Source organism: Patagioenas fasciata, chromosome 21 (genome assembly GCF_037038585.1).
Source record: "Patagioenas fasciata isolate bPatFas1 chromosome 21, bPatFas1.hap1, whole genome shotgun sequence".
Classification (NCBI taxonomy): domain Eukaryota; kingdom Metazoa; phylum Chordata; class Aves; order Columbiformes; family Columbidae; genus Patagioenas; species Patagioenas fasciata.
Genome location: NC_092540.1, coordinates 10,499,240 through 10,515,711, shown reverse-complemented (window position 1 = coordinate 10,515,711; position 16,472 = coordinate 10,499,240). Strand labels below are relative to the sequence as shown.

At 49.3% G+C, this 16,472-nt stretch overlaps 1 protein-coding gene across 1 annotated transcript in view; it reads right to left on the bottom strand.

Annotated features, from left to right (window-relative positions):
* The window catches only part of LOC136110908 (dynein axonemal heavy chain 9-like), a 34,666-nt gene extending 21,218 nt beyond the window's left edge, over positions 1-13,448 (bottom strand). The window contains exons 1-5 of the mRNA XM_071817680.1: positions 13,255-13,448; positions 12,736-13,160; positions 10,518-10,740; positions 8,084-8,250; positions 6,847-7,717 (exon numbers count right to left, since the gene is read on the bottom strand). Coding sequence (XP_071673781.1) covers positions 6,847-7,717; positions 8,084-8,250; positions 10,518-10,740; positions 12,736-13,154 — 1,680 coding nt within the window. The 5' untranslated portion in view covers positions 13,155-13,160; positions 13,255-13,448. The remainder of the gene's footprint in view (positions 1-6,846; positions 7,718-8,083; positions 8,251-10,517; positions 10,741-12,735; positions 13,161-13,254) is intronic.
* Between the last annotated feature and the right edge of the window lie 3,024 nt (positions 13,449-16,472).

Genomic DNA, 16,472 nt, shown 5'->3' with positions numbered 1-16,472 from the left:
CCTGGGATGGGTTAGAAGGGGGTGGTCAGTGGGTCAGAGAGGTTCTCCTGCCCCTCTGCTCTGCCCTGGGGAGACCACACCTGGAATATTGTGTCCAGTTGTGGCCCCTCAGTTCCAGAAGGACAGGGAACTGCTGCAGAGAGTCCAGCGCAGCCACCAAGATGCTGAAGGGAGTGGAGCATCTCCCGTGTGAGGAAAGGCTGAGGGAGCTGGGGCTCTGGAGCTGGACAAGAGGAGACTGAGGGGGGACTCATTCATGTTTACAGATATATAAAGGGGGAGTGTCAGGAGGATGGAGCCAGGCTCTCCTCGGTGACAACCAGTGATAGGACAAGGGGGAATGGGTTCAAACTGGAACACAGGAGGTTCCACTTAAATTGGAGAAGAAACTTCTTCTCAGTGAGGGTGGCAGAGCCTGGCCCAGGCTGCCCAGGGAGGTTGTGGAGTCTCCTTCTCTGCAGACATTCAAACCCCCTGGACCCCTTCCTGTGGAACCTCAGCTGGGTGTTCCTGCTCCATGGGGGGATTGGACTGGATGAGCTTTCCAGGTCCCTTCCAACCCTGACATTCTGGGATTCTGCGTGAGATGCCCAATGCTCTGATGCTTTCAGAGAAGGAAGGGTGGAGGTGGATTTGTCCATCTAATTCTGACTCACTGACTCACAAAGAACTACAACCCTCCCTCTCATGAGCTGTGCTGCAAGTGGACGCAGCTTCTCACACACATACAAGCAGGGCCAAACCCTGGGAGGTGCTAAGTGACTCTGAGAAGCACAGGGCACTCAGCATCCCCCCAGATCACAGAATCATTTTGGGTGGAAGAAACCCTCAGGATCAAGTCCAGCCATACCCTAGCTCTGGCACTAATCCATGTCCCTAAGAACCTCGTCTAAATGTCTTTTAAACCCCTCCAGGGATGGTGACTCCAGCACTGCCCTGGGCAGCCTGTTCCCATGCCCCACAGCCCTTTCTGGGAAGAATTTTTTTACAATATCCAATCTGAACCTCCCCTGGCACAACTTGAGGCCATTAAGCGTATCTTGAGGCCATAAGCTTATCTCTTTTCAAACCGTAAGTAAACCGTAGAAACTTTTTCTTACATGTAGAAGCTTCTGGTCACAAATCCCCAGCTGCCCCTTCCCAGACCCTGTCCAGTCTGGAGGGTTCGGACACAACCCCAGCACTTGCTGCGATCCTGCTGCCAGAGCCCGAACGCACCTGAATCTGCACAAGTTCAGCACCCAGTTCACGAGGATAATGTCATTGTGTATTTAATCCTCCTTTAGGAATCATCAGACTTTGAAACTACATTGGGAAGGCTGAGAGTGTATCTATGTATGATACTGCTTGACATTTACTTTGATTTTACTGCAAATACTTTTGAATAACAGAAAACACCAGGAATTTCTTCTTACTCAACAGAGCATTTCAACACAGTATCTTTGCTTCCTGTGTTTTTTTTTTCCTCTTCATTTTAAATATCAATCAACTATGTATTTATGATACTCTGTGGGCTGAAATCACCCAGCAGCAGACACAGATAGAAGCAGCGTTAAAGGTTAGAGGGAAACAACAGCATTTCCAAATACACATGCAAACCTGCTCCATTCCTGTGCTCACATCAATACTGAAAATGGTGGAAAGCCTGAAGAAAGTGAAAATACTCGCTACCAAAAGACAGAATTAGGACTTTGTTCATCATCCAACACTCGCCTTTTGCTGTGAACGTTTTGACTGGTTTTACGCACCAACCTCTGAATAAAAGATGCGTCCCAAACAAGGCCAAGCAGAGCTGTGCAGGGGTGGGTGGCAACCCAAGGAAGTCCTGCCTTGGCCACAGCCACTGTCTGACCACCAGCTGTCTTACCTCTTCCAGGCTGTGTTCTGCTCTTCCCCTGTAAACAGGCCATCCCAAAGACCTTTGCATGGGGGAAGGAAGGAGTGGCTGACTAGCAGATGTCTCCTCTGCCTAAAAACAGAGACGTCTCCAAGCCCTCGGTTGTCAACACTGTCACATTTGAATGATCGGTCTGTGGCTCTTTCAACAACAGATGCTGTTTGCTGGCATCCCAGCTTGGGGAACCAAGCTCAGCAACAAGTTTTGGCTGAGATCCTCAAGAAATGGTTTCCCCCAACCTCACTGTATCCCAGCAGAAACAAACCCACTGTTTTTATGGTATCAAGAACATAGCTCTGCTCTGTGCAGTGCTTTCAGAACCATCTGCAAGCATCACCAGGGACAGATGGGACAACATACAGTGTGCGCATTGCCTTTCAGAGACGACAGATGAAGGCCAGCAGTGAAAGAGTTATTGTTAATCCAAGTGAGGGTGGGAGAAAAGGCACTCAAGAAAGGATAAGCTACAGCTGAGTCCCTAGACAGCATCTTCCACCCTGACATTACTGACAGCTGGAAAATGTGAAGGTGACATAGTGCAAGGCTTACCAGCTGTGGGTTGGTGCCATTGGAAAGAATATCCAATCAATCTGCTGAAGAAACAAAGTAAAATCTGGGAAAGGCCAATCTTTTCATGTCCAAATATTCAGCCAAAGCCTTCTCACACAGGGACAACCTGGGGAGAAGAGCAGAAAAATAGAGCCCAGGACAGGCGGGTGAATATCCTTTAATGTGTCGTGCTACAGTTTGGGTCATCGAGCAGATTCTCCCCTCCCATGGGGAAATGCCAGACATGAGCTGAGCCTGCAGGCTGGTCCTTTACAGCATTTTCCAAATAGATAACAAAGCACATAGTAACTCATAGATCTCTCTCCACTCCCAAGGGTCAAACAGACAAAGAGTCAGAGAATCCTCACCAAAAAGCAGAAACACAGGTGGAAGAAGAGGCTAGAAAGGCTTTGCAGTCTGACTTACTGTTTTAGACAAGCTCTCAACTGCCACAGGTGATTTCACACTAGGATGAAAGTTTCCAAAACTGCTTTTATTCTAATGAGCACATTTTAAAGTCTGATTCAAACCTACTCAGCTTTTTGTGCTTGTGAAGCCTGAAAAGAAACTTGTTTGCTCCGTTCTAAAATGAATCTCTCAGTGTTTACATGTTAAACTGCTGCTGAGCTTTCAAAGTTCATAAATAACATGCAGTTCGTCCTCTGTGGGGAACACGGGCCTTATCTGTTTAGGAAGTAAAATTAGATCTCTATTTTAAATGGATAGTTATTACTGACACAACAGCTCTCACGTTAACTTGTTAGGTGTGTTCCAGGTAGAGTAGCTCATATGTTAGGTGAGAACTGTATCCATCTCTGGACATTAAGGTCTTTCTCAGGGAGTTTAGTTATACCATCTGTGAAGGGTACACACACAAAGATAATTTTGTTAATTAAAGCACATGGGATCAGCTCTGCTGCAGATATCCCTGCTTGGACTGCTAAATAGATATTTAAGACACCAAATTTGGGGTGGCAGTGAGGCCACATGTTATTAAAACCAACTGAGTGCCTAGCTTTGTATGTGTGCAAATCAATATTCAAGATAAGAGTTTGCACATACGCAAAGCCAGAATCCACCTTGGGGGCTTCAGGGTGATGGATCATGAATAAAAAGACTCAATGTGTGAATGCAAAGAACGCACAGTCCAGAAGGAAAGCCTTGGAGCACAGGTTAAACCAACTTATTAGAGCTGATCCCAGTCTCTGACAAAATCCTGGGACTGAAGTTGTACCTACCTACTCTGAATGTCCTCCAGTTGTTGGGACAGACCTGGTTTATTGGTGGCCTCAACCACATTTGGGGTTTTCTGAGTTTCATAGGCCAGTTCTTTAAAGTCCACATCAATCCCTTCAAAGCGTTTGGAGTCCTAAAAAGCAACACAAACATGTTCATGGTAAAACATGGATTTTGTGCTAAAGGTCTCCATCCTCTGGGTGCTGTCTTTGGGTTGAGGGGAAAACCTTCTGTCCAGTGCAGACAGGGACCCCTCCACCATTCCAGAATGGCTCTTCCACTGACTTGCCTGAAACTGGTCTGCAAACAGGCACTTGCCTTCTTGTCACTGTATCCCAAAGGGGTTGTGGATAAAGTGCTCCATGCAGGAGGCAATGTCTAGGACCAACCATTTTCATGGGATTTAATTCCCCTTGGAAAACCTCATAAATCTCTCTCTCCCATGTCCAGGTGAAGTACCAAGTTTCCCTGGCTGCAGCAGCAGGAGATGCTCCCACACCGTGGAAAGGCTACCAGCCTCATGTGAGTGCACTCCTCCCCTCCTGCTACAGCACAGGAATCCCAACACCCATCCACAAAACGGGTATGATGACTCTTGTAGAGGAGAGCCCTTCCTTGCCTTCAATGAGGGTATGGAAACCCCACCTCAGCACCGGAGGCCCACATCAACAATTATGCTCCATATCTAACAGGGACTCTGAATTTCTGGAGCTAAACACTGAAGAATAAAGCAAGCTATGTTCAAAACATCTCTGCTCCTCCCTTCTTCCCAGGTCAGGCCTCCTAAGTGAGGCGGGACACTGAACAAGTGTTCCAAGCAGCCCAGGTAACACTTCCACGCTACCCTGTGTTCAGCCCCAGGAGCAAGGCTCCATCTGGAAGGTTGAGCCCTCCCTACACTCACGCCACAGATCCAGCTCCAGGTGAGCATCCCACAGCCTGTCAGCACATCCCCCCAGCCCTGGATGCATCCTGAGGGTGCTCAGCTACAGAGACTTTGAGCTTCAGTCTTTCTTTTACGGAAGAGAAGCTGCTGACTGAGCCACCTGTGTCCCTGGAGCCAAGAGGGCCCGGTGTCCTGGTGCATCCAGCACAGCACGGCCAGCCGGGCAGGGAGGGGATTGTCCCGCTCTGCTCTGTGCTGGGGCGGCCTCACCTGGAGCATTCACTGTGTGCAGGGCTGGGGACACAGGAGAAAAGGAGACAAAGCTACTGGAGGGTGTCCAGAGGAGGGACATGAACTTGGTGAAGGGTTCGGAGGGGAAACCGTATGAGGAGCGGCTGAAGTCCCTGGGTTTGCTCAGCTGGAGCAGAGGAGACTGAGGGCAGAGCTCATGGGGCTGCAGGTTCCTCAGCAGGAGCAGGAGGGGCAGGGCTGAGCTCTGCTCTGTGACAGTGACAGAACCCAGGGAACGGCAGAAGATGTGCCAGGGAGGGTCAGTGGGACATGAGGAAAAGGTTCTTCACCCAGAGGTGCTGGACACTGAACAGGCTCCCAGGGAGGGGTCACAGCCCCAACCTGACAGTGTTCAAGGAGAGACTGGACAATGTCCTCAGACACATGGGGTGAATTGTGGGGTGTCCTGTGCAGGGACAGGAGTTGGACTTGACAATCCTGATGGGTCCTTCCAAGTCAGGACATCCTCTATGGTTCTATGGTTCATACCACTGCCAGACAGCTACTGAGATGCAGACAGCTGCCCAGCAGGATGCAAATGTAAATCATGATGCAATTTCATACATGACATTAGATAGCTCCTGGATATTAAGAGCTTGCTGGCACATGGTACAGCCTCAGGGCACTGGTTATCAGCACCTGTATATATTGCCCAGTGAGCGAGGTGTGCCCAGAATCATAGAATCATTTAGCTGGAGGAGACCATTGAGATCACTGAGTCCAACCATAACCTAAATCTAGTACTAAACCATGTTCCTCATCTATACATCTTCCAGGGATGGTGACTCCAGCACTGCCCTGGGCAGCCTGTTCCAATGCCCCACAGCCCTTTGGGGAAGAAATTGTTCCCCAGATCCAGCCTCAACCTCCCCTGGGCAACTTGAGGCCGTTTCCTCTGCTCCTGGCGCTTGTTCCTGGGGAGCAGAGCCCGACCCCCCTGGCTCCAAGCTCCTTTCAGGCAGTTCAGAGATCAGAAGGTCTCCCCTCAGCTCCTGTTCTCCAGCTGAACCCCCCAGGTCCCTCAGCCGCTCCCATCACACTTGTGCTCCAGCCCCTCACCAGCTCCATTCCCTTCTCTCAACTTGCTCCAGCACCACAAGGGCTTTCTTGGCGTGAGGGGCCAAAAACTGCCCCCAGGACACTCAGCACAGCGTGCTCTCTAAAGCAGATGGAGGAACAGTCCAAGCAGAGCAGAGTGCAGGGTTGGAGACAGAACAGTGTGTTGTCCAGGGGTCAATGGGCTGCGCACATCCCCTCGTGGGTGTTCGTCCCACAGTGGTGCTGTCAGCGATGCTGCTCGTGAACAGGGACGGGGGTCACACAGCCAACTGTGGGTCACTCGTGAGTGAAAGGCAGGTTCCTCCACAGGGCTGCGAGTGGTCCAGCGGGGCCAGGAACAAGCTTGGAAGATTTTCTAAATAATCAAGAGAATAGGGAATAAGACTGGAAGCTGGACTCAAAGACAGCCCTGAGGAGGTCACAACCCTGAGGAGGGCATCAGTGACAACTCTGCTCAATTTTCTGAAGCTGAAGTGGGAGAAGAGCTGCTCTCCTGCTGCACCAGCACTGGAGGCAGGGAAGCGGATACTGCAAAGCTGCCTGGTCCAGCTCTGATTTGACAATTTGCACCATCTGAGTAATTATCTCCGTCTTCTCCCCTCCAAGGAAAGAGGGAACATGCCTGTATCACTGAAGGAAGCCAGCAGCCTCCTGCTCAGCCTCCAGGAACTCTGCATCTGCTGTGCAATGGTGGAGGGGAGGAAAAACAGTTTCTCAGCAGGGTTCAGGCACAACCAACAGTACAAAAACAGCCTGGGGCAACACTGGGGAAACTGCTGTAGCATTAAGGGAGCCTCCAAGAAAGCAATGCAGCAAGAGAACAGTCCTGCTTGGGGGAACACGGCAATATAGACAACCTTCTTCTGTGTAATGGAGGCTCTTCTTCAACGCTTTCCACACAGGAAAAATAGGATTTGGGATTTCATACCTTAGGAAGCTGTGCCCGTATATCTTCTGAGCCTATGAATATGCTCTCCAAGTGAGACCACGTACGCTGCACTTCGAACCAGAGAGAAATGACGGAATCTGTTGTGGACAGCTTCCTCTGCCATATGGACACTTCCTCCAAGAAGAAAGCAATACATTTGGATGTCATTAAATTCTGCAGCTGCACCTGGTTGTCTTCTAAAGTTTCTATGAGTTCCTCGTCTGACTTCAGCAACGGGATGTTCGTCCGGGGGTGAGGCTCATACTGAAACTCCATGGTGCTCCAAGTCATTTTTAGCTCCTTCAGGACTTTCTCCATACTCATTTCTCGTACCGCTTTGTCCACAATGCCACGAACCTCATCCTCAAAGTTATGGAGGTTGAGCTTCAGGAGGTCAGCCAGCGCGGTGTCCGAGTCCATCACAAACCTCACACCCGTCACCTGCATCAGCTGATTCCAGTGCCTTTCCCTAATGGCGGGATTTTGAAGTTCTGCCACAGCTTTCAGGGCCGTCAGCATGTTCTTCACCTTGCTGTCCAGCCCAGTGAAAGCATCCCACGCCCTCACCTCCTTATCCAAATTCCGAATCTCTCTTGCAAACTTTTTACACTCCAGATCCATGTTTTCCACGTTAATATCCGCCCATTTGGTGGTCTGCCAGTCATCAAGGCAAGTGCCCACAAGGGAGATCATAGCCCAGAGCTCTTTGAGAAGACACAGCTCCTTTCGGCACTGCTTCAGTTGTTTATAGTCTGGCACTGTGACTTCAAACAGACCAGCTGATTCATAAATCGAGGTCATGGCTGACTCCATTTGTTTAATCTCAATGTGCTTTGTATCCAGCAGTTGATAAGGCTTTTTGGTGTCAAACCTAGAAAGAAATGTTTATTCTTCATAAGTGATATTGTAACAACTTCTAAAGAAAACATAAAACAAATGGTGCCTCTGAGACACAAAGCAGACATGATACATCTATAGTACCCATTGATGGTGCAGCCACATGGCACTGCTGACAACCCCTTTAAGCAATATTGTGCACTCAGCATCCAGATTGAATCTCTCGCTAACACCTTACAGTGTTTGCAGGGACAAAACACCCAGGGCATAACAGATACAACACCGTGAGCAGGTAGGAAATGTATGCAAGGGTTCAAGAACACATCCTCAGGACACTCCGAGATGATCCCATGAAGCTTTTCTTCCTCAGGGCTTCTCTGATGTTATAATTTCACTGTACCTGAATGGTGCTTCTTTCCGAAATCGCTCTCTGAATCTGTGTTGCTCAACATCAAACGCCGCACAGCTCTTGCGCACAACTGTCATTTCGTTCGCCTGCAGAGGAGCCACATGCTGCTTCACAGCTATCGCCAGCTTCTTTATATTGTTCCATTTTTCTGGCAGCTCCTGCAAGCAAAATTTAAATGACGGTAGGCAGTATTTGCTATTTGATATAAGATGTGACTGATCTGTTTATGGACAATCACAGAACAGGAAAAGCAACAGATTCCATGCCTAAAACTGCAAGGAAGTTTTGTTGTGATGCAAAAGCTAAACACAATTTGGGATAAAACTTATCAGTTATCCACAATTTTGAAGACGAATGAAGACTGAGACTTTAAAACTGACTGCTCTGATTGCAAAAACATGTTAAATAACTTCAGAAGAAGGGTCCCAGACCAGATCCTGGGCTCCCAGGATGGCTCGGTGGTTGAGAGAGCACAGTTCTCCTGACACCGAGCCCAGCGGGACCCAGAGCTGGCTGGGGGCAGGAGGGTGGGCTGAGGATGCGAGTTCATCAGATCGTCCGGCTTCCCAGAGCTAATTAAGAAACAGAGCCTGGGAAATTTCCAGCCAGCTCTTAGAGCAGAAGATATTATGCCAGAAGGACTTCTACAGAGCTTTCTGGGGCAAATCCCTCCAGCCTGCCTGTATAATATTAGTACTAAATAAGACAGTTTCTTTCTCAGGACTGCATCCAAGCTGCTGGTGCACAGCACTGCTAACAATCCACCCTTTGCACCTGGGATTTTATTCAGAAAGAGATTTGATTTCTTCTCTTCTCACCAGACTTCTCGAGCCAAATCCTCACCCCAGACAGTGACACCAGCCAGGGCTCTGCTGTCCTCAAGTCCCACAGCTTTGCTCTCCCACTTCCCCAGGTACTGTGCCAGCCTACAGGAAAGACTTTGGGCTTCTTTTCATCCCAGTGCACATAGTTGAGAAGACTAATGGAGATGCACCAACACTATGCAAAGAAGCGAAATAACCTGGAGGCAGCAGAGGCGGCCAGAGCAGGGCCAGTCCCTCCTGAGGGGTCTCTTTCTGGCACTTCATGTTCCAGTCTCTGTAGAAATCACTATCCATGACCATAGCAGGGCACACATGGAGCTGCTTCCTTGTCCTTCTCATACAAACTATCAGCTCCAGCCCATCCATCTTCATGGCCATGGAGGGAGCGGTACCTGGAGGAACTTACTTTGGTTTTCCTACTGTGTACAGCAGTGAATGAATTATTCAACTATGTGTTGCTGTCACTTGCCAGAAAGAACGAAACTGTTTTGTTATCTCCTCCATCTGAATGGCTGCCCTGCATACCTCATTTCTTCTGTCAGAAAAATAAATCAGTTGTTCAAATCTACACGCACAAACGGGCACCAAGCAAGCAGCTCCTGGGCAGAGGAATCAGCAGAGCTGGGTTCCCCATAGCACCATTTTTTATGCTGAACTGAAGCTGCTGTAGCAGCCAAAACATTCATTTAATGCAGCTCTTCTGTTTTTCAGGGTGTCTGTAGGAATCCAGTTATCTTTAGGACCCTTACCCGTGTCCGATTTGGTGATACAACCACCCGTGGATCACGGCTGCACCAGCAGAAAACTGGGGGATTGCTAAACCCCGCTCAGGTCCCATCCAAGCCTGCAGCAGAGGGAGGAACTTCTCCCCAAAAAGCTCTGCCTTAAACCTGGTGTCCTACACAGAGCCCTCTGCACACAACGCCCCGTGACTAAGGGGTATCCATCAGTACGCAGCCACACGCTCCTCCACCGTAACATGGTGACTGCTGCCAGTTCCCCAAGGCTGGCGGGGCATCCCACAGGCTTTTCCAACCTTCACCTCATGGTCCCCTGTCCAGAAATGAGAAGAATTCCCCAAAGAAAAATTGATTCATCAGGGCCAGATGTGGAAAGGTGCTGAAATACTTTCATAACGTGCTCCCAGTGATGTCCTTTGGGTCAAGCAGATTGGGTGTTATAGACCTAGTGGAGGACTGAAGTCCTATGAGAAGGCGACTCCTCTGCCAACATTATCCTTCCCATCTCCACAGTTGCCAAGAACTGGCTTATTTAAAAATAATTATAATTCAAACTAATTAACAGATGTATTTGAAAATGCATTAATTTTTTTCAAGAGTAATCGCTGAGAGTTGGAGCAGGCAATTCTATGTTTTTCATACATAACAAAAGGCTTAATCTCTGCTTTAAAAGAAAAATCTCAATATAACTCCAAAATTTAGAGCTATTAAGGCACATCCCACAATAGTAAAATACTATCCACTGAGGCCCTCTAATGACAGGGAGTGGGGCTTTAAATATTCCTGCAATGCTCTTAAGCTCATACTCTTTGACGCTGGCTACTTGGCAAACCGCCGTGTCCACCGCAGCTTTTCACCCACCTCCAGTTGCTTATAGACTTCCTCCGGCAGCTCTTGCTCGTACGTCTTCAGCAGTTCGACGGTTTGCTTCAGGGGCTCGAACATGGCATCGGTGACACTGTGCCTTTCCTTAACGGCCAGGAGATGCCCCATGATCTCCACCAAACCATCATAATCGCCTTTTTCAACCTTTTTGCTCAAACCTTTGCCAGCAGTTTTTATGAACTCGTCCAGGTCAGACAAGCTGTAGAACACAAAACAGGAAAGCACCAAATGAGAGCAGTTCCTACCGGAATCATCCAGGCAGCTGGACTGGCACGGAGAGGGAAAGGCCTGGCTAACTCTGCCCATCACATGGCAACATGCTGAGGGCATCAGAACCACAGTTCATGCTCACAGGGATCCATAGATGTGGTACAGCTTCCTGTGAGGAACGGATAAATGGGTTGGGACTTCACAGGTTGGAGAAAAGGCATTTGAGGAGCACAAGTCTTACGAGGAGCAGCTGAGGGAGCTGGGGCTGTTCAGCCTGGAGAACAGGAGATGAGGGGAGACCTGATCTCTGCAACTGTCTGAAAGGAGGCTGGAGCATGGAGGGGGTTGGTCTCTTCTCTCAGGTAGCAAGTGATAAGATAAAATGGCCTCAAATTTCTCCAGGGGAGGTTCAGATTGGGTATTAGGAAAAAAATTATTCACAGAAATGGCTGTCGGGCCTTGGAACAGGCTGCCCTGGGCAGTGGTGGAGTCACCATCCCTGGAGGGGTTGGATAGACATATAGATGAGGTTCTCAGGGACATGGGGTAGTGCCAGAGTTAGGTTATGGTTGGACTCTGTGATCTTGATGGTCTCTTCCAACCAAACAGATTCTATGACTCTATCCTATGATTCTATAAGGGAGACCTGTGAGCTCGGGTCTGTGGTCTGAAGAGAGTGAATTTGAAAGGGCAGTTTTCATGTCATCTCTTCCAATACAAGAATTCAACAAATGAACCTGGTAGGTTGTAAAGCTACAACAAACAGGGATTCTTCTTCGCACGCTGCCTTATTTCAGAGGGTAAGTCTCTGCTGCAGAAGGATGCAGATGTTAAAAATTCACAGCGGTTCAGAAAAGCAACCGAACATTTGTGGGAGAAAAAAAAATCCATCCAGGTCTTTAGATACAAAGGTACAACCCATGACTCTCAAAGTCCTCAGGTATGAATGGTTAGAGACAAGGAGACTATTTGGGGGAAGTTTCCCTACCTGCTTCTTGATCTCACCAGCTGCTGGACACTGTTAGCAGAGCTTGATGGGCTCCTGGATCTTTGGTCCTTTCCATTCTTCCCTTCTCAAAACGCTTACTTTTGAAGTGCCCGCTTAAATTCTGTGGATGCTGCTGGACCAAAACATAGCCCTAAACACTTCACCTATTAAAGACTAAACTGCTGAGTCAGGAGCTCTTAATAAGAACTCCTAAATGCCTGTTCTAACCTATGCAAAAACCTCTTTGCACAGGAATCATCGTGCTGAAAAGAACACAAGAGATCACAGCAGCCACCACACGCAGCAGCCTTCACTAGTACATATGTCTGTAAATATTTCTTCGTAAGCATCCAAGCCCTGTGGCATCCTTCAGCTGCTACTACTCAAATAAATCACCTAACACATCATCCTGCAGAGACCAGGCGGCTGAGCAGCTATTCAGAGCAGGGAACACATGTTAATTCAAAACTTACATCCAAAGCTCCTCCTTTTTGTAACCTTGAAACTGCCTCCCCATGACTGCTCATGCCAGGCAACCCAAATTACTTTTTTTACAAAGAGTGCACTCAAAAGAGCACTGCCATTTAGAAACGGAGCAAGTATCTCATGGCATTAATGCAGCTTTACTGATGGCAAATTCAACAAAATAAGCACAGAGCCCTAGAAGAGATTAGATTAGTTGGACCAGGATGAACAGACAAACAGACATCCTGTCCAACACCACACAGTAGGTCGTAGGAGCATCAGCTCGCAGGATGTCGATGGTACCGAGTTCGTGGAACTGTTTGCACTTTACACACTCAGCTGGACCAGCTGCTCCCAGCAGAGACGAGGGGATGCAAGTTAGCAGAGATGCGATGGAGCTGGCAGGGGGTGTGTGCCCCCTCCTCTTGCTCCTGTATTAGCCTTTTGCTTATCAGTGTGAAATGATAAAGCCCAGCCAACACAAGAGAAACCCACTTTGGTTCTGGGAAGAAGAGGTAGAACGGTTCCTACCTGTGCATGACGTGGTCCATGAGATGCTGCTTGAACACCAAGCTCCACCGTTTAATCACATTCAGCAGAGACGCTTTGAAAGGCCGAGCATCAACTTTCATCCAACTCTGGAAAATGCTGATGGGCTCGATGCGATTCACCTCCTCATAGATCTTCTCGTAGGAGTCAATCTGCTCTCGGAACTGCTGCAGCGTGGGAGGTGACTCAGGGACCCCGTTCTCTGCATGGGCCTCGATTTCTGCCGCAGTGAGAATGTGCCCGTAGAGGAGGAACTGGCGGAAGAACTCCTTTCTGTCCTCCCCGTACAGGTAGGAGTAGTGGTCGAAGGCACTGCGGTAATCACAGCAGGCCGCCACCACGGCCTGCACACGCCCCATCAGCTCATGGCGCATGTCGGCCAGGTCAGCCGTGTCCTCCATGTCAGCCTGGAGAGAAGAGGAGAGGAGCTCGCAGTGATGCGGGGGCAGCGTGGCACCTCCTCACTGCCACACAGCGTGAGGGAGCTCCACAGCCACGGACCTGGTAGTGGAGGAAGCCGCTGTGCTCAGCCAGCCTGGGCACCAGCGATGAGATCCGGTAGATGTCGTTGAGAAGACCTTCCACCACGTCGTAGAAGCCATCGTTTGTGCCAGGGTCCAAGGAGGGTTGAAATATCAAATCTGGGATCACCAAATCCAGCTGCACCTCAAACAGGGGAGGAAGCCCTGCCTTGGGATCTGGTAGGGAAGAACAGAGGTGCCAGGTTATTTTTGAAGGGGAGAAAAGTGATCTAGAGCCACCACTAACATCCCACCACAAGACACACACATGCCCCACAGGGACACCAGGCAGGTGGGACACCCACTCGCTGGGTCCAGTGACATTGTGTCTGCATACAACGCAGAGGGGAGGCTGCCAAACCAGCTGGTGTTCTGGTACCCACAGGAGATACTGGAGAACAGATGAGACACAAGTGATTTAAGGACCGGAAAAATGCTGTGGAGGGAAGCCTTAAAGAGACCAGGCTCTTCAGCTAATCAAAAGGGAGTCTGAGAGCTGAACAATTACAGCGCATAAGTACTTAAAGAGGAGAAAAACAACAGGAACCAAGAGGCTCTTTAATTTAGTGGAGAAAGGCATGAAAAAATAAAACACCATCTGGTTTCACAAATGTGAAATTATGTGCTTGTTTTTAACAAGATGGTGAGGAACTGGATGCAATTCTCCAGCTCAGTGTGCCTCCACATCCAGGAGGGAAGCGTTCTGAAGATGTGCTTTAGCTGGACACAGCTGCTCTCAGCAGAGTGACCCTCCGTGGCAGCCTTAGGCAGGAGCTCTGCTTTGGTGACCCCTCTCCTCACTCCTCAGTGATGGAGGTTTTTCTTTCATGTCTTTCATCCACAGAACCAACTCTTGAGACTCTCCACAAACGAAAGGTTGTGTCACCTTGATGCTTTGTGCATGGGAGGTCAGGAGATGGCTGATGCCCAAGAACAGACTTGGAATGATGCCTCAATTTTGTCTGTTCACAAATCCCAGCAAATGGTGCACAGTCATCTCTGTCCCTTCCCTTGAGCAAGGCTTTGCTCCAGTGACCAGGGGACAGAGTTACCCTCTGAGTCTGGAGGCTCCTCCAGCACTTGCTGTAGACAATGCAAGAGGCAGAGTAGAAAGACCACCACAAGTCAAAGCACAAAACAGAAACTTCCTTTTGGTGAGACTGAAGATGGTATCACGGCCAGAGCTGAGGAACCAGCAGTTACCTGTGTTTTCGAGGAGCTACTTGAGTGAGCACTCAATGGCAGTGAAGAATCCACCCAGAACTATCTCATCCACGTAATCCACATAGGCCTTCCAGATGTCAGATGCTGGGTCTGCAAGTAAGAGGTTCTGGTCTTCCTGGAAGAAAAAGACGACACTTTGAAATACAGCGGGGCTGAGTCTGTCCTACAAGAGCTGCCCACAGCTGAGGACTCATGGCAATGAGCACACAGGTACCAGCCCTGCGGGGGGAGAGAAACCAGACAGACGGATGTTGCTGCTGGTAGCATGGCCACAATTTTCTCCTTCTGTCAAGGGCTGCTTTGTCATCTGAAGCAACTCAAAATAATCACAAGGTAAAAATGGAGTGCGTGAGAGACTTAGCAGCCCTGCAACCTTCTCCTCCCTCTTCTCTGAGGCCAAAGGGCTCAAGGGTGCTTTGCAGACCTGGGCCAAAGGCTCATCCCAATGCATGAAGCCTCAGTCCTTGTGGCCTGTATAATGTTACCTTGGGTGGATGAGTCCTTCCAAGTGGACTGCTTACACCTCTGCCCTACAAATGGTCATCTCAAAACAAGAGAACTTTAAAATTCAGAAAAGGGTTTTTAAATAAACCAAGTGAAAATAGTTAAAGATTGGGATCAGAAGACAAAGGGTTGGCTTACAGCCTCCCTTCTCAGCTTATTGCGTTCCTTACCTCCAGGCAAGTTCACAGTCAGGAAATTCACGGTTTTCTAGGCCACAGAATGGCCCCATCCTTCTTGCGTCTCCTCTTCCACACCCACAAGACCAGCCTGGGTATCCATCCCCTGCACCTCCCAGGCTCTGCCGTGATCCTGTTCCGGCCTTGCTATGCCCTCTGAGGGCTCTTTCTCCTAAGCCTGCCAGGGGCTCTCAACACAGGCACGGGCTCAAAAAAAACGTAAGGTCCAGCTTGCAGTCTGCTGCCAGGGGTTCAAAGCTGGCTGTATTTCATCTCTGGGGACACAGGAGAGGGTGCCATTCCCAGTGGCATGGCAGCTTGGCACACATGAGATCATAGAATCATTCTGGTTGGAAGAGACCCTCAAGATCATCGAATCCAACCATAACCTAACTCCACCACTAACCCATGTCCCTAAGAACCCCATCTGTACATTTGTTAACACCTCCAGGGATGTGACTCCACCACTGCTCTGGGCAGCCTATTCCAAAGCTTCACAATCCTCTCTGTGAATTATTTTTTCCTAATATCCAATCTGAACTTTCCTTGGTGCAACTTGAGGCCACTTCCTCTCATCCTATCTCTTACTACTTGGGAGAAGAGACCAACCCCCTCCATGCTCCAACCTCCTTTCAGACAGTTGCAGAGAGCAAGAAGGTCTGGCCTCAGCCTCCTCAAGATAGAGTGGCATTGCCAATTGGGCTTGAGTCAACCCAGAGCTGCTGCTCCCCAACTTTACACATCAACGCTGAGTGATTAAACTGTTAACAGAGCAAGCCAGGGCTCTGGTGCCTTGCAGACTCACCTCCACATTTTGCTGACACAAGAGAAAGGGGAACTTCACAGGACTGAACACTATGGGAATGCCCATTTGAAAGCACCACCCCCTCTTCACCGTCCCATGCCCTTGTATTTGACAATGCCCCCTTGTCACTGGTGTTCTACTGAACCTTTACTCCAGAGGCCTCATCCTGGTGCAAAAGGGCAATGCAAGCCAGCATCTCACTGTCCTGCCTGTGCTTGTGGGTGCACGTACCCAAACTCTCTGTGCTCTTCTCTCAGCAGCCTCAAGACTCACCTGCTCAAAAGAAGACCTGAACACCCAAGGGAAACACAGCAGACCAGCTCTTGGCCCCTTTGCTGCTGTTCCTCCAGGTTTGACCAGCACAGCAGGACAGAGGCATGGGGACATCCTATTTTGGGCCACGGTGCCTTTCCCTCCCCAGGACCTTCATGCTGCTTTGCAGTTGGTCCTGCCCTGTGAGCCACCAGAGCAGCGGTGCCAGCCCTTCTG